Source organism: Mesoplodon mirus, assembly GCF_964341445.2.
Source record: "Mesoplodon mirus genome assembly, chromosome: 5".
Taxonomy (NCBI): domain Eukaryota; kingdom Metazoa; phylum Chordata; class Mammalia; order Artiodactyla; family Ziphiidae; genus Mesoplodon; species Mesoplodon mirus.
Window position 1 is genome coordinate 91,976,651 of NC_138980.1, and position 24,258 is coordinate 92,000,908.

Below are 24,258 nucleotides of genomic sequence, written 5' to 3' on the forward strand. Positions count from 1 at the left end.
AAAAAAAAGGAGAACGTGTTGTCAGAAGAGCAAAATGAGAAGATTTTAAGAACAAGGGTCAATGCAACAACAGAAAGGAAGATAAGGGCTGAAAGTGTCACTTGGATGTAGCAACTAGTGACGACCCTGAGGACCGTTTCAGTGTATGATGGGCATCAAAGCTGAACTGTAAGAAGTTTAAGAATGAATGAGATTTGATGGGGACTTCCCTGGTGGTCCAGAGGGTAAGACTCTGCACGCCCAATGCAGGGGGCCCAGGTTCAATCCCTGGTTGGGGAGCTAGATCCCACATGCAGGCCGCAACTAAGAGTTTGTGTGCTGCAACTAAGACCCAGAGCAGCCTAAATAAATAAATAAATGTGTTTTTTTTTTTTAAAAAAAGGATGAATTAGATTTGAGAAGTGGAGGTGATGAATTTAGGCAAAGCTTTCTGGAGTTTAGGTGTGACACAGAGGGAGTCAATACGGCAGTAGACAAAGGATCGCATGGGAGTGCGGGAAGGGTGGTTTTAAATGTGAGAGATTTAAACACGCCCAAACCTTGACAGAAGAAAGGGAACAGAGCGGGAGAGGGCTGAAGATGCAGAAGAAATGAGAGGTGATAAAATCCAGGGCAGAGGCACTGGCGCTCTTCCACTGAGAGGAGAGGAAAGGATGGGTAAGAAGCAACTAAGTGTGTGAGAAGGGTTAAGGAGTTAGGGGGCTTCCATCTGATTTCTTTTATTGTCTTGGTGAAGCAAAGAAGAGTTCACTAGGGAAGAGGACATTCACATGCTGACTGAATCTGTATGCTACCTGTCTCCCTCCTTCTTTGACTTCTGAAGTCATAGGACAGCAGATTCAGCAGGTTGAATGCCATATTCTGAGAAAAGCTCTACCTGGATAGAATCTGCATTTGAAGGAGTAATTTGTAAAGACACCTCAAGTGCTAACATTAAAACGAGATGTGATTATAACCACTAATTTTAAAACCAGAAGTAGTATTGAGATATCACATTTATTCTTATTACTGCTTTCAATATCAACAAAACTCATCTTCAAAAATCTCCAAAGCTGTTTCAGAGTCCAAAGCTTATTTGATTTTCTCTCTTCTTTCCCCCAGACTGTTTCCTTCTTTCCTCTATTCCACCTTTTAAAAATATGTATCACCAGCAATATTTTCCTCCATCCTAGTTTCAACAGGAAAGGCCCTCAAAATGTTTAACACCTTATAGTATATGTGTGGTCTCTAATTTGGTCCTACAGCAATCCTGAATGTTGGGTCTGGGAAGGCATTATTCTCAATATTCAGAAAAATGAAATGACTTGACCATTCTTAGAAGCAGACATAGGACTCAGACCTATCTTGTGACTCCAAAGGCAGTTGTCTGTTCTACCACACACATTCCACTTATAATAACTTCTGAACACCCAAAGGCATCTCATGTTCCTTCCAGCTTCAGAGTAATTTCAAATTCACCCAATTATTAAAGGGAATAGGCCTGTATCGTAATTTCAATTCTCTGCCTATCATTAACAGATCTTACCATCCCTCCTTCATAATAAGGAATCTAGATAATCTTGAAGCAGCAACTAATATTACTCACAGACATCTGCAGATACACATGTAGCCCTAATCACAGAAATCCTGAGCATCTGCAGAAGGTTATATGCTATTATTACCCAGGAAAGTAACTGTATCTCAGGTTTCTGCCTAACATGGTGAAACCAAACAAGAAGGCCCTCAAGTTTCCACTGAGCAAGCAAGATAAAATGCTTCCCACAGTAACCATCTGTATTGGTTTCTTTCTGCTGCTGCAACAAATGACCATAAACTTGGTGGCTTAAAACAACAGAAATTTATTATCTGACAATTTCGAAGGCCAAAAGTCCAAAATGGTCTCAGTAGGTATAACAGACTGAATGTTTGTGTCTGGCACCGCCGGGAGTTTACATGTTAAAGCCCTAATCCCAATGTGATGGTATTTGGAGGTAGGGCCTTTGGGAGGTGCTTCGGTCAAGCAGGAATGGGATTAGTGCTCTTGTAAGAACTCTTTTACCATGTGAAGTTACAAGAAGTCAGCTGTCCACAACCTGGAAAAGGACCCTCACCAGAACCCAACCATGCTGGCACCCTGCTTTCAGACTTTCAGCCTCTAGAACTGTGAGAAATCAATGTTGTTTGTTTAAACCACCCAGTCTGTGGTAATTTGCTAAGGCAGCCCAAACTGACTAAGATACTGGGCTTAAAAACCTAAGTGTAGGCAGAGCTGTGCTCCTTCTGGGGGAACCAGGGGAGAACCCTTGCCTTGCCCTTTCCAACTTCTAGAGGCTACCTGGCTTCCTGGCATCAAGGCCTCCTTCCAGCGAATACATGACTTTGATCTCTGCATCCAACTGTCACATCTCCTCTGACTCTCCTGCCTCCTCTTTCATGTATAAGAACTCATGTAATTATATTGGTCACACCTGGATAATCTCCCCATCACAAGATCCTTAATTTAGTCACACCTGCAAAGTCCCTGTTGCCATATAAGGTGACATATTCACAGATGCTGGGGATTAAGACACTGAGCAGAGAGAGCTGGTACCCATTCAAAGTAAAGACACACCAAGCTAAGCTCCTGGCCACACGCCACGTGGAGAACAGGAAGGTGTTCCCAATGAACGGCCACTCAACTGGTGATTGGCAGGCCTAGAACACACTGGACGCAGCCCACTCTCCCAGCAGTTCTGCTGTTCTAGATTAAGGGTCAGTACTTTAAGAGAATTTAAAATATTTACAGCCAGTAAGTGGCAGGGTCATTCGACAAAGCTGGTGTGTTCTTGTAACCCTTATGACAGATGGCCTCACAGACATCTTCCATCACGGCTGGAAATTTTCTGTAAGTTGAACCACGGCCCAGATATAAAAGAGACATACCCCGCACAGACCAGTCTGGATTAAGAACGAACCTGATGACACAGGCCAGAGCAGAACAGAACGGAGGTTCTAGGCCCAGGCTAAGTGCTTTCACTATTGCTGTCATTAAGGAAAGAAACTGCAAGTACATGAAGCCCACAGTGCATCTTTTTTTTTAAAGATTTTTTTTGATGTGGACCATTTTTTTAAAGTCTCTGTTGAATTTGTTACAATATTACTTCTGTTTTATGTTTCGGTTTTTTGGCCACGAGGCATGTGGGGTCCCCAATCAGGGATCGAACCCACACCCACTGCATTGGAAGGCAAAGTCTTAACCACTGGACCGCCAGGGAAGTCTCCCCCATGGTTCATCCTTAAGAGGGTGCTTTCTAAAAAAAAGCCTGAGGTAATGCAGGCGGCACTGTGTTAATTCAGTCTCAGTAACCGTGTCTTCACAAAGAACTGTTTTTATTTTCCAGAGATTCTTTTACAGACCCATCCTGAGAAGTGAAGTTAAGAAATTATGATGCCCAGGGTGTTCCAAATCAAGTCAGCTGTACCCTTAGAGAGATGTTAGCTTTTACAAGATTTATTTCTGTCCAGCTGTTACTCTTTACACATACATAACACCTAAATCAATGTGTTTGCTACATGAATTTCCCAGGACTTGGTTCCATGGAATGTACATAAAATCTTTATTTTTTCATTTAATATTCCAGGCAGTAAATTCCCTTTCCTCAGAATTCCTCAGACTACATGAAAAACATAGAAAGCTCCAGAACATGGCCTGCATATATTAGGTATTCATTAAATAACAGTTGAACGACCACATGAATGCAGCAACACACAAAGGCCTAAATGAGCTCTCTTGCCGCAGGTTAATCTGAGAAGTTTGCTTATTGGAAATTACCATTTAACTCTTCTCAACAAACATTAATATGTAAATTGCATAGAGAGTTCTTTTTTTTAATTTATTTATTTTATTTATTTATTTTTGTCTCTGTTGGGTCTTTGTTGCTGTGCGTGGGCTTTCTCTAGTTGTGGAGAGCGGGGGCCACTCTTTGTTGTGGTGCACGGGCTTCTCACTGCAGTGGCTTCTCTTGTTGTGCAACACGGGCTCTAGGCACCCGGGCTTCAGTAGTTGTGGCTCGCAGGCTCAGTAGTTGTGGCTTGCAGGCTCTAGAGCACAGGCTCAGTAGTTGTGGCGCACGGGCTTAGTTACTCCACAGCATGTGGGATCTTCCCAGACCAGGGCTTGAACCCATGTCCCCTGCACTGGCAGGTGGATTCTTAACCACTGTGCCACCAGGGAAGCCCAAAAGAGAGTTCTTTAGTGCCCAAAGTATGCAAAACCTCTTTATCTTACGCACATTCAAGTCAGGATATTACAGTGGTTGAAAAGTCTTGGAGACATGAAGACTGGGTTTGAATTCTGATCTTAATACTTGCTAGTTATGTGACTTTGGAGAAACTGTTTAATCTTTTTAGATTCCGTTTCTTCATCTCTGATGGTAGGATAATAATATTTAACTTGTACAGTTGTCGTGAGCATGTGATGAACACAAGAAAATGTTCAACAGTTCCCGATACATTGATGACAACAATGGTGATGGCTGATACACCTGGATTGAGGCCTCTTGGTAACCCCCATTCTCCAGGACAGACAACAAGCTCCCTGCCATGTGGGGGTCCACATGTCCTAGGGACATATTCATCAGGCATGTTGCGCCCTAATTCTCCAGGGTAGCTGCCCATCTTCTCATGCAACACACACTAATTCTCTGAGGTGGGCATAAAGCCCTCCCTAATCCTTCCTTGCCAGCTCTGCAGCCACTGCCAGTCTAACTCAGTTACACATGCATGTTTATACTTCAACCACACCAGGCTGACTAGCAGTGCTGCAGGCTGCCCAGTCTATTCCCCCACCCCCAGCCAAAGTTCAGGCATGGCCCCAAGGCATGATCCACTGCTGATGGAGGGAGGAGGAGGGAGAGCTTTTCACTGATGTAGCCATCTCTTTTTCCTTGTCATCCTTCTTCCATTTTATCCCCAGCTCCTCTTCCCACTATCTCTTTTTATTTGCTTCAAGAGTTGATCTAAGTGGTGCCCATTAGGGCCTCAAAGTCTTCTCTATGTAGATCTTAATTACACTAAAGATTGTTACACAGGCATTCCCCATTGAAATAAACTTTCGGGTGCAGTAAGAGTAAAGCAATAAACAAAATCCCATCTAATGGACAGTAATTCAGGCATATTCACAGAAATCATTCCTCTACTTTTAGGACAAGGACTTTTCCCCATGCCCTGTGCTATTCTAACATAAGAGTTATTCTTATTTACCATAAGTAACTATGGGATATAGAGAGTGAATAGGGAAATATGAAGTTAGGTTTACTAACAATCTCCTCAGAAACTTACAGTTGGGGAGGTTGCCCTTCCAGAGTTAAAAAGGCTGCCTGCACTTCTTCCTGAGGGAGATCCCAACTTCTGCCTCAGAACCCAAGAGGAGAAAATCAGGAATGGAATCATGCGTTCTTACCCAGACACACTCTCCCAGCCCTGCAGAAATGATAGGCCTTGAAGAAATGGTTACCTAAAGTCAGAGTAAATTTTCATGAACTTATTCTCATAGCTTTCTACAATTAAAAGGAAAATAAAAGAATACATTTGAACGTACAAAGACTAAGTCACGTTTACAAATCACCTTTATTTTATCTGAGTTTACTAGAAAGAAATAAATTCAGGAGGCAAAAAAATAGTTTTTCATGTGATTTACACATCTGATGTTTTTACCACATAAAAAGCATGACTTTACAGTTTTCTCCTTCTAACTGTGTAATTTATTTTCTCCTAAGACCTGTATCACAAATGCGAATCCTTAGGAATAAAGGTATCAGAAAAGAAACTCTGTTCTGAATAAGCCCTAGAAAACTTTAAATAAACTACCAATACCAACTGCTAATTCTTTTGCAATGATATGAGCCATTGTTTAAAATTCTCTAGCTTTTCACATCTTTTTCTTTGGAATGTAAAAAAAAAAAAAAGGACAGATAAGGTCTATATAATTTTAGCAAGACAGTCGATCTTTCCAGGCAAGGTCTGACATACTAGATAAGATCAGGAAACTGAATTTCTCTCTGCTAGGAAAAATGCGATTTCAAAAATATGAATGTAATGCAAGATATCTTCTATAGCTTTCAATTTAATCTCTCAGTACAGATTTACAGTTCTGCTATATTGACTTATGGCCTGTACAAGACAGAATTCAGTGAACTTCTGAGTATGTCCGTTCCCTTTCTTTGCATTACGCATTAATGACCACTCGCCTTTAGAAAGCAATTCCTTCCTATGGAAAGCTAACCAACACACCCAATCTTTTATTCCTACTTTGTGAAATGCTCATGTGAAACAAAACAGGTTATGGAACAAGCTCAAGAAAAATCACAAGTTACCACCATCAATAGCATTCCACTTGTCCGCCTCTTCTCATCCTAGCACATTCTTGGGAACAGGACAGAAAAGGCCCACTTAGACAATCACGTATCTCAGTGAACAGACCCCAGACCCAGATGACCCAGTGAAGGCTGGGACAACTGAGGAAGAAAGAGGAGGAAACCTATTTTAACAGTATAAAAAATAAAAGATATGTCAAATACGGTATTTTTAAGGTAAGCATATAAGCATTATAAGCATAAATAAGACTGTCTATCTGAGGTTAAGATCTGTCTTAGACTTTTAAACCAAAAGTCACATTAATGAATATACTTTTGTACCTCAAAATCATCACCTCCAAAGTCTTTCCTCTCTTCATCACCAAGAGACAGCATTTCAGTCTTACCGAATAGAATCTATACTAACCAGTGTGGTAACTTTCTTAGTACCTCTCTACCATCCAACCAGTCAGGAATTCTTGAGTTAAATCCTCATGAACAAATAACATCCTACACCAAAAACTTGGTTGCCTTTATTACTCTTATTCCATGAAGCTCATGAATGAAAACCCCTTATTTTATAATTGCTCGTCCAACTTATAAAACTTAGATCGGCACCTTTTTACACTGTATTTCTTTAGATACTCTTTAACCATTTACTTTCTTAAAAAGCAATAATGCCTATCACTTCAAGAGACTAGCCACTTGGCTCCTAACACACATTAAATGGCTAATTCAGTCCTCCTAACAGCACAAAGGGAAAGTACTCTCTATAATATGGCTGCGAAAAAACAGAAACTATGTAAGCCACCTACAAAGAAATCTGCACACACATAAGCTATGAATCCTACAACTCTACAACTTTCGGCAGAAGTGGAAAAATTGCAAAGAAATTAGCAATGGAAAACATGTTTAAGTTTTTCAGTCATTTTCAGTTACAAAAACCTAAAGATCAGGAAAAGCCAGAGATACAGTGAAATTTATACAAGAAAAATTTAATATGAAGTCATTGTACTCACCGTCTGATGGTTTCTGTCACAGTAACGCAGCCCAAAGTAATCGATCTCCACAAGGTTTATGTGACGAAATACGTGCTCAAGGACAACGGAACCTTTCGTTGACTTCTGCAAAAATAATTCACAGTTTTGTGTGTGTGTGTGTGTTTTTAATAAGGTGCCTTGTCTTTCTCAGTGGGACACAGTCACAGTTCTCATCTTTTATTAGCTTTGCTCATGTGCGAACAATTTTATTAGCCCATAGTTCCCTCTTTAAGTTTTGCCTCAATTACAAAGAAAGGGATTTCAGTATTAAATGAATTGCTTTGGAAAACAATTTTTTTAATTGTACCTTTTAAATTAATTTAAGGTTCTTTTCTTATAGGACTATAAAATATCTTTAAGACAAAATTATTATTTTAATAAAGATAACAGTTTATATGAAGTGCATCTAATAAATTCATCAAAAAAACTTACTTTGGTTAAAAATCCCACAGTTCTTTCACTTTAAAAAGCAATTTTCACCTACATCATTACTCTCACAACTAATGCAGAAGATATATAAAATTAAAATAACAATAGCCAAAGCTTTTTAAAATTTTTTCTTATTTTCTTTAGTAAGGTTTTATGTTTTATTTTTTTAATTGAAATATAGTATGCATACAATATTATGTTAGTTTCAAGTGTACTACATAAGGATTTGACATGTGTATACATTATGAAATGATCACACAGTAAGTTTAACAATCATCTTTTCCCATACGGTTACTATGATATTATTGACCATATTCCTTGTGCTGTATATTACATCCCAGTGATTATTTATTACATAACTGGAGGTCTGTACCTCTTAATTCCTTCACCAATTTGGCCTCCTCCCTCTGGCAACCATCCATTTGTCCTTTGTATCTACAAGTCTGCCTTCATTTTGGCTTATCAGTTTGTTCTGTTTCTAGATTCCACAGGTATTTGTCTTTCCCTGTCTGACTCATTGCTCTTACTATAGTACCCTCTGGATCCATGCATTTTGTCACAAATAGCAAGGCTTCTTTTATTTTATGGCTGAGCAGTATTCTACTGTGTATATACACACTGCATCTTTATCCATTCATCTATCAATGAACACTTAGGTTGCTTCTACATCTTGGCTATTGTAAATAATGATGCAATGAACACTGGAGTGCATATATCTTTTCAAATTAGTGTTTTTGATTTCTTCAGGTAAACCCAGAAGTGAAATTGCTGGATTACACGGCAGTTCTACATTTAAATTTTCAAGAAACCCCCATACTGTTGCCCATAGTGGTGGAATCAATTTAGAACTAAATTGATTGATGTAATGGGAATCAATGTAAATTGATTCCCACCAAAAGTGTACGAGGGTTCCCTTTTCTCCATGTTCTCACAAACATTTGTTATTTGTTGCCTTTTGATGATAGCAATTCTGACAAGTATGAGGTGGTTTCTCACTGTGTTTTTGATTTGCATTTTCCTGATTATTAGTAATATAGCGCATCTTTTCATGTATCCGTTGGCCATCAGTTTGCCTTCTTTGGAGAAATGTCTATTCAGGTCCTCTTCCCATTTTTTTTTTTTTTTTTTCTTTTTGCGGTATGCGGGCCTCTCACTGTTGTGGCCTCTCCCGTTGCGGAGCACAGGCTCCGGACGCGCAGGCCCAGCGGCCATGGCTCACGGGCCCAGCCGCTCCGCGGCATATGGGATCCTCCCAGACCGGGGCACGAACCCGTATCCCCTGCATCGGCAGGCGGACTCTCAACCACTGCGCCACCAGGGAGGCCCCCTCTTCCCATTTTAAAATCAGGATGTTTGTTTTTTTGCCATTAGGTTGTATGACTTTTTTGTGTACCTTGGATATTAACCCCTTATTGGATATATTGTTTGCAAATATTTTCTCCAATTCAGTAAGCTGTCTTTTCACTTTTTTGACAGTTTCCTTTCCGTGCAAAAGCTTTTTAGTTTGATGTCGTCCCATTTGTTTATTTTGCTTTTGTTTCCCTTGCCTGAGGAGACAGATCCAAAAAATATATAGCTAAGACTGATGTCAAAGGGCCCACTGTTTGTTTTCTTCTAAGAGTTTTATGGTTTCAGGTCTTACATTTACATCTTTAATCCATTTTGAGTTTATTTTTGTATATGATGTGAGAAAGTAGTCCAGTTTGATTCTTTTGCATGTAGCTGTCCAGTTTTACAAACACTATTTATTGAAGAAGCTGTCTTTGCCCCATTGTATATTTTCCTGCCTCCTTTGTCATAGATTAATTGTCCATATAAGTGTGGGTTCACTTCTAGGCTTTCTGTTCCGTTCCATTGATCTATATGTCTGTTTTTGTGCCAGTACCATATTGTTTTGATTACTGTAGCTCTGTAGTATAGCTTGAAACCATGGAATGTGATACCTGCAGCTTTATTCTTCCTTCTCAAGACTGCTTTGGCTATTTGGGGTCTTTTGTGTTTTGATACACATTTTAGAATTATTTGTTCTAGTTCTATGAAAAATTCCACTACTATTCTGATAGACATTGTGATGAATCTATAGATTGCCTCAGGGAGTATGGTCATTCTAGCCATATTAATTCTTTCAGTACATAAGTACAGTATATATTTTCTTTTTTTTAAAATAAATTTATTTTATTTATTTATTTTTGGCTACATTGGGTCTTCATTGCTGTATGCAGGCTTTCTCTAGTTGCAGCAAGTGGGGGCTATTCTTCGCTGTGGTGCACGGGCTTCTCATTGCAGTGGCTTCTTTTGTTGTGGAGCAAGGGCTCTATGTGTGCAGGCTTCAGTAGTTGTGGCACGAAGGCTAGGTAGTTGTGGCTCATGGGCTCTAGAGCACAGGCTCAGTAGTGGTGGCACACGGGCTTAGCTGCTCCACAGCAAGTGGGATCTTCCCAGACCAGGGATCAAACCCATGTCCCCTGCATTGGCAGGTGGATTCTTAACCAGTGTGCCACCAGGGAAGTCCCACAGTATATATTTTCATCTATTTGTGTCATCTTCAATTTCTTTCATCAAAGTCTTATAGTTTTCCAAGTACAAGTATTACTTCCATGGTTAGATCTATTCCTATTTTACTCTTTTGATATAATTATGAGACTGTTTTCTGTTTTCTTAATTTCCCTTTCCAATAGTTCATTGTTAGTGTATAGAACTGCAACAGATTTCTGTATGTTAATTTTGTATCTTGCAACTTTACTGAATTCATTTATTAGTTCGAATAGATTTCTGATGGCATCTTTAGGATTTTCTATATACAGTATAATGTCACCTGCAGATAATGACAGTTTTATTTCTTCCTTTCCAAACTGGATTCCTTTTATTTCTTTGTCTTATCTAATTGCTGTGGCAAGGACTGCCAATACTATGTTGAATAAAGCAGCAAGAGTGGGCCTCCTTGTCTTGTTCCTGATCTCAGAGGAAATGTTTTTAGCTTTTCACAGTTGAGTATGATGTTGGCTATAGGTTTGTCATATATGGCCTTTATTTTGTTGAGATATGTTTCCTACATAACCACTTTGTGAAGAGTTTTGTTTTTTTTTCTTTTTTTTGCGGTACGTGGGCCTCTCACTATTGTGGCCTCTCCCGTTGCAGAGCACAGGTTCCGGGCGCGCAGGCTCAGCGGCCATGGCTCATGGGGCTACCCGCTCCATGGCATGTGGGATCTTCCCAGACCGGGGCACGAACCCGTGTCCCCTGCATCGGCAGGCGGACTCTCAGCCACTGCGCCACCAGGGAAGCCCAGAGTTTTTTTTTTTTAATCATAAATTGAGGTTGAATTTTGTTAAAAGCTTTTCCTGCATCTATTGAGATAATTATATAACTTTTATTCTTCAATCTGTTAATGTGGTATGTTACATCGATTGATGTGCTGATATTGAACCATTCTTGCATTCCTGAGATAAATCCCTCTTGATCATGGTATATGATCTTTTTAATGTATTGTTGAATTTGGTTTGCTAATATTTTATTGATGATTTTTACATCTATGTTCATCAGTGATATTGGCCTCTAATTCTTTTTGTGGGGTCCTTGTCTGGTTTTGTATCAGGATGATGCTACCCTTGTACAATGAGTTTGGAAGCATTCCTTCCTTTGAAATTTTTTGGAATACTTTGAGGACCCATGTTAACTTTTTTTTTTAATTTTATTTATTTATTTGTTTGTTTGTTTTTTGGCTGCTTTGGGTTTTCATTGCTGTGCATGCGCTTTCTGTAGCTGCGGCGAGCGGCGGCTATTCTTCACTGCTGTGCATGGACTTCTCTTTGCAGTGGATTCTCTTGTTGCAGATCACAGGCTCTAGGTGTGTGGGCTTCACTAGTTGTAGCATGAGGGCTTAGTAGTTGTGGCTTGCGGTCTCTAGAGCACAGGCTCAGTAGCTGTGGCGCAGGGGCTTAGTGGCTCCACAGCATGTGGGATCTTCCCAGACCAGGGCTCAAACCCATGTCCCCTGCATTGGCAGGTGGATTCTTAACCACTGTACCACCAGGCAAGCCCTTAACTCTTATTTAAATGTTTGGTAGTATTCACCTGTGAAGCCATCTGGTACTGGACTTTTATCTACTGGGAGTTTTTTTTAAATTACTGATTCAGTTTCATTACTGGTGATTGGTCTGTTCATATTTCAATTTCTCCCTGATTCAGTCTTGAAACATTGCATGTTTCTAGGATCCTATCCATTTCTTCTAAGTTGTCCATTCTATTGGTGTATAATTGTTCACAGTAATCTCTTAGGATCTTTTGTAGCTCTGTGGTGTCAGGTGTAAATTCTCTTTCATCTCTGATATTATTTATTTGGGCCCTCTCTTTTTTTCTTGATAAGTCTGGCTAAAGGTTTGTCAATTTTGTTTATCTTTTCAAAGAACAAGCACTTAGTTTCGTTGATCTTTTCTACTGTTTTTTCAGTCTCTATTTCATTTATTTCTACTCTGGTCTTTATGATTTCTTTCCTTCTGTTAACTTTGGGCTTTGTTTGTTCTTTTTCTAGTTCTTTTAGGTGTAAGGATAGATTGTTTGACATTTTTCTTGTTTTCTGAGGTAGGCTTGTACTGCTATAAACCTCCCTCTTAGAACTGCTTATGCTGCATCCCGTAGATTTTGAATTGTTATGCTTCCATTTTCATTTGTCTCCAGATTTTTAAATTTTCTCTTTGATTTTTTTGAGTGACTCATTGGTTGTTTAGCAGCATACTGGTTAGCCTACAGGTCTTTTGTGTTTTTCAGTTTTCTCCTTGTAGTTAGTTTCTAGTCTAACACCAGTGAGGCTGAAAAAGATGTTGGATATGATTTTAATCTTCTAAAATTTATGGAGACCTGTTTTGTATCCTACCATGTGATCTATCATGGAGAATGTTCCATGTTCATTTGAAAAGAATGTATTCTGCTGCTTTTGAATCGAATGTTCTAACTGTAACTATTAAGTCTCTCTGATCTAATGTGTTGTTTAAAGCCACTGTTTCCTTACTGATTTTCAGTCTGGATGATCTGTCCATTGATGTAAGTGGGGTGTTGTTTTTGTTTTTGTTTTGCCTGTGCCCAGTGGCATGTGAGGTCTTAGCTCCCTAACCAGGGATCGAACTCATGTCCCCTGCAGTGAAAGAGTGGAGTCCTAACCACTAGAGCAACAGGGAATTCCCTGAAAGTGGGCTGTGAAAGTCCCCTACTATTAATGTGTTACTGTCAATTTCCCCCTTTATGTTTGTTAATATTTGCTGTATGTATTTAGGTGTACCTATGCTGGGTGCATATATATTTACAATTGTTGTATTTTCTTTCTTCTTGAATTGATCCCTTAGATCATTATATACTGTCCTTCTTTGTCTTGTTACAGTCTTTCTTTTAAAGTATATTTTGCCTGATACAAGTATTGCTACCCACCAGCTGTCTTTTCATTGCCCTCTGCATGGAATACTTTTTTCCATCCTCTTACTTTCAGTCTGTGTGTCTTGGATCTCAAGTAAGTCTCCTGTAGGCAGCATATACATGGGTCTTGTTCTTTATCCATTCAGTCACACTGTCTTTTGACTGGAGCATTTAGATTTAAAGTAATTGATAGGTATGAAATTATTGCCATTTCATTAAGTTTTCTGGTTGTTTTTGTAGTTCTTTTTTCTTCCTTTCTCCCATGATAGATTTTTGGTTTGCAGTTACTGTAAAGTTCATATTTAACAACCTATATACATTTTAAGGTGATGGTTTCAACTTTGAATACATTCTAACATTTTTCTCCCCCCCGCCACTGTTTACTGTGTTTAACATCATATTTTATATCTTTTTCTTCTGTGTATCTCTTACCTACTTCTTGTGGATATAGATAATTTTCTATATCTTCTAGCCTTCCTACTAGTTTTATAAGTGGTTGGTCGACAACCTTTACTTTATGTTTGCCTTTACCAATTAGATTTTTCCTTTCCTAATTTTCCTATTTCTATTTATGGTCTTTTTCCTTTTCTGCTTAGAGTAGCCCCTTTAACACTTCTTACAAAGCTGATTTTGAGGTGCTGAACTCTTTTAGCTTTTCCTTGTCTGTAAAACTCTTTCTCTCTCCTTCAAATCTGAATGATAGGGACCTCCCTGGTGGCACAGTGGTTAAGAATCCGCCTGCCAATGAAGGGGACACGGGTTCCAGCATTGGTCTGGGAAGATCCCACATGCCGCAGAGCAACTAAGCCCATGCGCCACAACTACTGAGCCTGCACTCTAGAGCTGACGTGCCACAATTACTGAAGCCAACGCACCTAGAGCCCATGCTCTGCAACAACAGAAGCCACAGCAATGAGAAGGCCACGCACCACAACGAAAGTAGCCCCCACTCACCGCAACTAGAGAAAGCCTGCACTCAGCAAGGAAGACCTAACGCAGCCAAAAATAAACAATAAATAAATTTATTTAAAAAAAAAAACTGGATTAGGGGATTGGTTCAGGATGGTGGAGTAGAAGGACATGCTCTGACTCCCTCTTTCAAGAACACTGAAATCACAACTAACTGCTGAACAATCAGCGAGAGGAAGGCACTGGAACTCACCAAAAAAGACATCCCACATGCAAAGACAGAGAAGAAGCCTCAATGAGATGGTAGGAGGGGCGCTATCACAATAAAAACAAATCCTATAACTGCTGGGTGGGTGACTCACAAACTGGAGAACACTTACCACAGAAGTCCACCCACTGGAGTGAAGGTTCTGAGCCACATGTCAGGCTTCCCAACCTGGGAGTTTGGCAACAGGAGGAGGAATTCCTAGAGAATCAGACTTTGAAGGCCAGTGGGATTTGATTGCAGGACTTTGGCAGAACTGGGGGAAACAGAGAGTCCACTCTTGGAAGGCACACACAAAGTAGTGTGCGCATCAGGACCCAGAGGAAGGAGCAGTGACCCCATAGGAGACTGAACCAGACCTACCTGATAGTGTTGGAGGGTCTCCTACAGAGGCAGGGGGTGGCTGTAGCTCACAGTGAGGACAAGGACACTGGCAGCAAAGTTCTGGGAAGTATTCCTTGGCGTGAGCCCTCCCAGAGTCTGCCATTAGCCCCATCAAAGAGCCTGGGTAGGCTCCAGTGTTGGGTCGCCTCAGGCCAAACAACCAACAGGGAGGGAACCCAGCCCCACCCATCAGCAGTCAAATGGATTAAAGTTTTACTGAGTTCTGCCCACCAGAGCAACAGCCAGATCTACCAACCACCAGTTCCTCCCATCAGGAAACTTCCACAAGCCTCTTAGATAGCCTCATCCACCAGAGGGAAGACAGAAGAAGCAAGAAGAACTACAATCCTGCAGCCTCTGGAACAAAAACCACATTCACATAAAGATATACAAGATGAAAAGGCAGAGGACTATGTACAAGATGAAGGAACAAGATAAAACCCCAGAAAAAATGGAGACAGGCCATCTTCCAGACAAAGAATTCAGAATAATGATAGTGAAGATGATCCAGGACCTCGGAAAAAGAATGGAGGCAAAGATTGAGAAGATGCAAGAAATGTTGAAAAAAGATCTAGAAGAATTAAAGAACAAACAAACACAGACGAACAATACAGTAACTGAAATGAAAACTACACTAGAAGGAATCAATAGCAGAATAACTGACGCAGAAGAATGGATAAGTGACCTGGAAGACAGAATGGTGGAATTCACTGCTGTGGAACAGAATAAAGAAAAAAGAATGAAAAGAAATGAAGACAGCCTAAGTGGCCTCTGGGATAACAAACACAACAACATTTGCATTATAGGGGTCCCAGAGGGAGAAGAGAGAGAGAAAGGACCCGAGAAAATATTTGAACACATTATGGTCGAAAACTTCCCTAACATGGGAAAGGAAATAGCCACCCAAGTCCAGGAAGCACAGACAGTCCCATACAGGATAAACCCAAGGAGAAACATGCCGAGACACATAGTAATCAAATTGGCAAAAAATAAAGACAAAGAAAAATTATTGAAAGCAGCAAGGGAAAAATGACAAATAACACACAAGGGAACTCCCATAAGGTTAACAGCTGATTTCTCAGCAGAAACTCTACAAGCAGGAAGGGAGTGGCCTGACATACTTAAAGTAATGAAAGGGAATAACCTACAACCAAGATTACTCTACCCAGCAAGGACCTCATTCAGATCTGATGGAGAAATCAAAAGCTTTACAGACAAGCAAAAGCTAAGAGAGGGCTTCCCCGGTGGCGCAGTGGTTGAGAGTCCACCTGCCAATGCAGGGGACACGGGTTCGTGCCCGGATCCGGGAGGATCCCACATGCCATGGAGTGGCTGGGCCCATGAGCCATGGCCGCTGAGCCTGCGCATCCAAAGCCCGTGCTCCGCAACGGGAGAGGCCACAACAGTGAGAGGCCCGCATACTGCAAAAAAAAAAAAAAAGCTAACAGAATTCAGCACCACCAAACCAGCTCTACAACAAATGCTAAAGGAACTTCTTTAAGTGAGAAACACAAGACAAGAAAAAGACCCACAAAAACAAACCCAAAACAATTAAGAAAATGGTAAGAGGAACATACATATCAATAATTACCTTAAATGTGAATGGATTAAATGCTCCAACCAAAACACATAGGCTTGGGCTTCCCTGGTGGCGCAGTGGTTGAGAGTCCGCCTGCCGATGGAGGGGACACGGGTTTGTGCCCCGGTCCGGGAGGATCCCACATGCCGCGGAGCGGCTGGGCCCATGAGCCATGGCCGCTGAGCCTGCGTGTCCGGAGCCTGTGCTCCGCAATGGGAGAGACCACAACAGTGAGAGGCCCGCATACCGCAAAAAAAAAAAAAAACAAAAAAAAAACACATAGGCTTGCTAAATGGATACAAAAACAAGACCCATATATATGTAGCCTACAAAAGACCCACTTCAGACCTAGGGATATATACAGACTGAAAGTGAGGGGATGTAAAAAGATATTCCATGCAAATGGAAATCAAAAGAAAGATGGAGTAGCAATACTCATATCAGATAAAATAGATTTTAAAATAAACAATGTGACAAGCGACAAGGAAGGACACTACATAATGATCAAGGGATCAATCCAAGAAGAAGATGTAACAATTATAATTATATATGCACCCAACATAGGAGCACCTCAATACATAAGGCAACTGTTAACAGCTCTAAAAGAGGAAATCGTCAGTAACACAGTAATACTGGGGGACTAAAACATCTCACTTACACCAATGGACAGATCATCCAAACAGAAAATTAATAAGGAAACACAAGCTTTAGAGGAGACAATAGACCAGATAGATTTGATTGATAATTATAGGACATTCTATCCAAAAAGAGCAGGTAACACTTTCTTCTCAAGTGTGCACGGAACATTCATCAAATCTCAGTAAATTTAAGAAAACTGAAATCATACCAAGCATCTTTTCTGACCACAACGCTATGAGATTACAAATGAATTACAGGGAAAAAAACGTAAAAAACACAAACACATGGAGGCTAAACAATATGCTACTAAATAACCAAGAGATCACTGAAGAAATCAAAGAGGAAATCAAAAAATACCTAGAGCCAAATGACAATGAAAACACTACAATCCAAAACCTATGGGATACAGCAAAAAGAGTTCTAAGAGGGAAGTTTATAGCTATACAAGCCTACCTCAATAAACAAGAAAAATCTCAAATAAACAATCTAGCCTTACACCTAAAGGAACTAGAGAAAGAAGAACAAACAAAACCCAAAGTAAACAGAAGGAAAGAAATCATAAAGATCAGAGCAGAAATAAATGAAATAGAAACAAAGAAAACAACAACAAAGATTAATAAAACTAAAACCTGGTTCTTTGAGGAGATAAACAAAATGGATAAACCATTAGCCAGACTCATCAAGAAAAAGAGAGAGAGGACTTAAATCAATAAAATTAGAAATGAAAAAGGAGAAGTTACGACAGGCACCACAGAAATACAAAGCATCCTAAGAGACAACTACAAGCAACTCTATGCAAATAAATGGACAACCTGGAAGAAATGGACAAATTCTTAGAAAGGTATAACCTTCCAAGACTGAACCAGGAAGAAATAGAAAATATGAACAGATCAATCACAAGTAATGGAATTGAAACTGTGATTAAAAATCTTCCAACACACAAAAGTCCAGGACTAGATGGCTTCACAGGTGAATTCTATCAAACATTTAGAGAAAAGTTAACACCCATCCTTCTCAAACTCTTCCAAAAAATTGCAGAGGAAGGAACACTCCCAAACTCATTCTGTGAGGCCACCATCACCCTGACACCAAACCCAGACAAAGATACTACAAAAAAAGAAAATTACAGACCAATATCACTGATGAATATAGATGCAAAAATCCTCAACAAAATACTAGCAAACAGAATCCAACACATTAAAAGGATCATACACCATGATCAAGTGGGATTTATCCCAGGTATGCAAGGATTCTTCAATATATGCAAATCAATCAATGTGATACACCATATTAACAATTTGAAAAATAAAAACCATATGATCATCTCAATAGATGCAGAAAAAGCTTTTGACAAAATTCAACACCCATTTATGATAAAAACTCTCCAGAAAGTGGGCATAAAGAGAACCTACCTCAACATAATAAAGGCCATATATGACAAACCCACAGCAAACATGATTCTCAATGGTGAAAAACTGATGAAAACCTGAAAGCATTTCCTCTAAGATCAGGAACAAGACAAGGATGTCCACTCTCACCACTATTATTCAATATAGTTTTGGAAGTCCTAGCCACGGTAATCAGGGAAGAAAAAGGAATACAAATTGGAAAAGAAGAAGTAAAACTGTCACTGTTTGCAGTTGACATACTATACATAGAGAATCCTAAAGATGCCACCAGAAAACTACTAGAGCTAATCAGTGAATTCAGTAAAGTTGCAGGATACAAAATTAATGCACAGATATCTCTTGCATTCCTATACACTAATGATGAAAAATCTGAAAGAGAAATGAAGGAAACACTGTCATTTACCACTGCACCAAAAAGAATAAAATACCTAGGAATAAACCTACCTAGGGAGACAAAAGACCTGTATGAAGAAAACTATAAGACACTGATGAAAGAAATTAAAGATGATACCAACAGATGGAGAGATATACCATGTTCTTGGATTGGAAGAATCAATATTGTGAAAATGACTATACTACCCAATGCAATCTACAGATTCAATGCAATCCCTATCAAATTACCAATGGCATTTTTTACAGAACTAGAACAAAAAATCTTAAAATTTGTATGGAGACACAAAAGACCCCAAATAGCCAAAGCAGTCTTGAGGGAAAAAAACAGAGCTGGAGGAATCAGACTCCCTGACTTCAGACTATAATACAAAGATACAGTAATCAAGACAATATGGTACTGGCACAAAAACAGAAATATAGATCAATGGAACAGGATAGAAAGCCCAGAGATAAACCTATGCACCTATGGTCAACTAATCTATGACAAAGGAGGCAAGGATATACAATGGACAAAAGACAGTCTTTTTAATAAGTGGTGCTGGGAAAACTGGATGGCTACATGTAAAAGAATGTAATTAGAACACTCCCTAACACCATACACAAAAATAAACTCAAAATGGATTAAAGACCTAAATGTAAGACCGGGCACTATAAAACTCTTAGAGGAAAACATAGGAAGAATACTCTGACATAAGTCACAGCAAGATCTTTTTTGATCCACCTCCTAGAGTAATGGAAATAAAAACGAAAATAAACAAATGGGACCTAATGAAACTTCAAAGCTTTTGCACAGCAAAGGAAACCATAAACAAGATGTAAAGACAACCCTCAGAATGGGAGAAAATATTTGCAAATGAATCATCGGATAAAGGATTAATCTCCAAACTATATAAATAGCTCATGCAGCTCAATATTAAAAAAACAAACAACCCAATCCAAAAATGGGCAGAAGACCTAAATAGACATTTCTCCAAAGAAGACATACAGATGGCCAAGAAGCACATGAAAAGCTGCTCAACGTCACTATTTATTAGAGAAATGCAAATCAAAACTACAATGAGATATCATCTAACACCAGTCAGAATGGCCATCATCAAAAAATCTAGAAACAATAAATGCTGGAGAGGGTGTGGAAAAAAGGGAACACTCTTGCACTGCTGGTGGGAATGTGAATTGGTACAGCCGCTATGGAGAACGGTATGGAGGTTCCTTAAAAAACTACAAATAGACCTACCATATGACCCAGCAATCCCACTACTGGGCATATACCCTGAGAAAACCATAATTCAAAAAGAGACATGTACCAAAATGTTCATAGCAGCCCTATTTACAATAGCCCGGAGATGGAAACAACCTAAGTGTCCATCATCGGATGAATGGATAAAGAAGATGTGGCACATATATACAATGGAATATTACTCAGCCATAAAAAGAAATGAAATTGAGCTATTTGTAATGAGGTGGATAGACCTAGAGTCTGTCATACAGAGTGAAGTAAGTCAGAAAGAGAAAGACAAATACTGTATGCTAACACATATATATGGAATTTAAGAAAAAAAAATGTCATGAAGAACATAGGGGTAAGACAGGAATAAAGACACAGACCTACTAGAGAATGGACTTGAGGATATGGGGAGGGGGAAGGGTAAGCTGTGACAAAGTGAAAGAGCGGCATGGACATATATACACTACCAAACGTGAGGTAGATAGCTAGTGGGAAGCAGCCGCATAGCACAGGGAGATCAGCTCGGTACTTTGTGACCGCCTGGAGGGGTGGGATAGGGAGGGTGGGAGGGAGACGCAAAAGGGAGGGGATATGGAAACATATGTATATGTATAACTGATTATATTTGTTATAAAGCAAAAAAAAAAAAAAAACTGCATTGTACAATATAAAGATGAATGGTAAAATTTAAAAAAAAAAAAAAAAAAAAAAAAAAAAAACTACAATGAGATATCATCTCACACCAGTCAGAATGGCCATCATCAAGAAATCTAGAAACAATAAATGCTGGAGAGGGTGTGGAGAAAAGGGAACACTCTTGCACTGCTGGTGGGAATGTGAATTGGTACAGCCACTATGGAGAACAGTATGGAGGTTCCTTAAAAAACTAAAAATAGAACTACCATATGACCCAGCAATCCCACTACTAGGCATATACCCTGAGAAAACCATAATTCAAAAAGAGTCATGTACCAAAATGTTCATTGCAGCTCTATTCACAATAGCCCGGAGCTGGAAACAACCTAAGTGTCCATCATCGGATGAATGGATAAAGAAGATGTGGCACATATATACAATGGAATATTACTCAGCCATAAAAAGAAACGAAACTGAGCTATTTGTAATGAGGTGGATAGACCTAGAGTCTGTCATACAGAGTGAAGTAAGTCAGAAAGAGAAAGACAAATACCGTATGCTAACACATATATACGGAATTAAAAAAAAAAATGTCATGAAGAACCTAGGGGTAAAACGGGAATAAAGACACAGACCTACTTGAGAATGGACTTGAGGATATGGGGAGGGGGAAAGGTAAGCTGTGACAAAGCGAAAGAGAGGCATGGACATATGTACACTACCAAACGTAAGGTAGCTAGATAGTGGGAAGCAGCCGCAGAGCACAGGGAGATTAGCTAGGTGCTTTGTGACCGCCTGGAGGGGTGGGATGGGGAGGGTGGGAGGGAGGGAGATGCATGAGGGAAGGGATGTGGGAACAGATGTATATGTATGACTGATTCACTTTGTTATAAAGCAGAAACTAATAAAAAAAATTAAAAAAAAGAAACATTGGGAATTCAAAAAAAAAAAAAAAAAACTACAATGAGGTATCACCTCACACCAGTTAGAATGGGCATCATCAGAAAATCTACAAACAACAAATGCTGGAGAGGGTGTGGAGAAAAGGGAACCCTTTTGCACTGTTGGTGGGAATGTAAATTGATACAGCCACTGTGGAGGACAGTATGGAGGTTCCTTAAAGAACTAAAAATAGAATTACCATATGACTCAGCAATCCCACTACTGGGCATACAACCAGAGAAAACCATAATTCAAAAAGACACATGCACCCCAGTGTTCATTACAGCACTATTTACAATAGCCAGGTCACGGAAGCAACCTAAATGCCCATCGACAGACGAATGGATAAAGAATATGTGGTACATATATACAGTGGAATATTACTCAGCCATAAAAAGGAACGAAATTGGGTCATTTGTAGAGATGTGGATGCATCTAGAGACTATCATACAGAGTAAAGTAAGTCAGAAAGAGAAAAACAAATATCGTATATTAACACATATATGTGGAACCTAGAAAATGGTACAAATGAACTGGTTTGCAGAGCAGAAAACTAGACACAGATGTAGAGAACAAACGTATGGACACCAAGGGGGGAAAGCAGCAAGGGGTGGAGGGGGTGGTGTGATGAATTGGGAGATTGGGATTGACATGTGTACACTGATGTGTATCAAATGGATGACTAATAAGAAAATAAATAAACATTTTAAAAAAAGGTATTAGCTGCAGTAAGACAACAAATACTCTAAAGTTTCCTAACTGAAATGAATCTGAGCTTGGAAGAAAGACGGACGTGTTGATTAAAACACTGTACAGGGATTAATTAGTTAATAGTTTCTAAAACTAGTTAAAATAATGAAATTGTATGTGTCAGTAAAGAATAAGCACATGATAATGCTTTCCTATTTAAAAAAAAAAAAAACGATCTGAATGATAGCCTTGCCGTGTTATAATCTCAGTTTTAAGTTTCTTCCTTTCATCACTTTGAATGTATCATGCCTCTCCCTTCTGGTCTGCAGAGTTTCTGCTGAAAAGTCAGCTCACAGTCTTACAGGAGGTCCCTTGAATATGACTAGTTGCTTTTCTCTTGCTGCTTTTAACATTCTCTCTTCATCTTTAATTTCTGCCATTTTAATTAAAATATTTTTTATGTGGACCTCTTTGGATTCTTCCTGTTTGGACTCTGTGCTTCCTGGACCTGGATGTCTATTTCTTTTCTCAGGTTAGGGAAGTTTTCAGCTCTTATTTCTTCAAGTAAATTTTCTGCCCCTTCCTCTCTCTCTTCTCTTTCTGGGACCCCTATAATGCAAAATGCTAGTACAGCTGATGCTGTCTCAGAGGTGTCTTAAACTATCCTCATTTTTCTTTATTTATTTCTTTTTCTTTTTCTTTTTCTATTCAGTTTGGGTGATTTCCACTACTTTGTCTTCTAGGTTGCCGATCGGTCCTCTGTATCATCGAATCTACTGTTGATTCCTTCTAATGTATTTTTGATTTGTTACTGTATTTTCAGCTCTTCTTGGGTCTTTATATTTTCTTACTCTTGGTTAAACTTCTCACTGTGTTCATCCATTTTTCCCCCAAGTTCATTGAGCGTCTTTGTGATCAGTACCTTGAACTCTATCAGGTAGCTTGTTTAACTCCACTTCATTCCGTTCTTTTTCTGAGGTTCTGCCTTCTTCCTTCATTTGGAATATATTCACCTGTCTCCTCATTTCGCCTAATTCTCTGTGTTTATTCCTATTTATTAGGTAGGTCGATTATGTTTCCCAGTCTTGAAGAAGTAGCTTTATATAGGAGACATCCTGTGGGTCCCAGCAGCATAGTCCCCTCTAGTCACCAAAGCAATTTGCTCTAGGGTTCTCCTGTACGTTGCCCTTCTCTGGTGGTGGGTCTAACTACCGTGGGTGCAGTAATAGGCAAGACTGGCCTCCAGCTCAGTTGGCTGCCAGGTCCTGCCTTGTGCTTTGGTTGCCAGCCCAACGTTGGGCAGACCTGGGTCCCAGCATAGGTGGCTTTGTGGCCCTGAGGGTTCTGGAACTGGTGCTGGCCTGCTGGTGGGCAAGTAAACCCCTGGCACTAACAGGCTAGAGGGAAAACTCCAAAATGTCCCTTGTCAGCACCTGTGTGTTCATGGTAGAATAAAAATGGCTGCTGCAGTATCTATGTCACCAAAGGGTGTCCCAGTTGCTTCCTGCCTCTCCAGGAGACTCTCTGAGATCAGCAAGTGGGTCTGACCCAGGCTTTTTTCGAATTACTGGCTCTGTGCTGGGACTCAAAGCATATGAGGTTTTGCATTCACCCTTTAAGAATAGAGTCTCTGTCTCCTACAGCCCTCCAGCTCTCCCATACGTAAGCCCCACTGGCCTTCAAAGCCAGACATTCTGGGGGCTTGTCTTCCCAATGCAAACCCCTTGGGCTGGGGAACCCAATGTGGGACCTGGACCCCTTGCTCTTTAGGGAAAACTTCTGCAATGGTGGTTATCCTCCCATTTGTGGGTCACCTTCCCAGGGGTGTAGGACTTGACTGTAATGAATCTCTCCTACCCATCTCATTGTGGTTCCTTCTTTTTATCTTTGCTTGTGGAAAATCTTTTTTGCAACTCTTCAGGTCATTCCCAGAGGTAATTGCTCTGTAAATGGTTGTAATTTGATGTGCCCATGGGAAGAGGTAAGCTCAGGGTCTTCCTA

At 39.9% G+C, this 24,258-nt stretch overlaps 1 protein-coding gene across 1 annotated transcript in view; it reads right to left on the reverse strand.

The window, feature by feature from the left end:
• The window catches only part of EPB41L4A (erythrocyte membrane protein band 4.1 like 4A), a gene marked incomplete at its 5' end in the record, with an annotated part of 172,130 nt that extends 148,848 nt beyond the window's left edge, over window positions 1–23,282 (reverse strand). Inside the window, 2 exons of the mRNA XM_082623302.1 lie at window positions 7,331–7,422; window positions 23,180–23,282. Coding sequence (XP_082479428.1) covers window positions 7,331–7,422; window positions 23,180–23,282 — 195 coding nt within the window. The remainder of the gene's footprint in view (window positions 1–7,330; window positions 7,423–23,179) is intronic.
• Window positions 23,283–24,258: the final 976 nt, after the last annotated feature.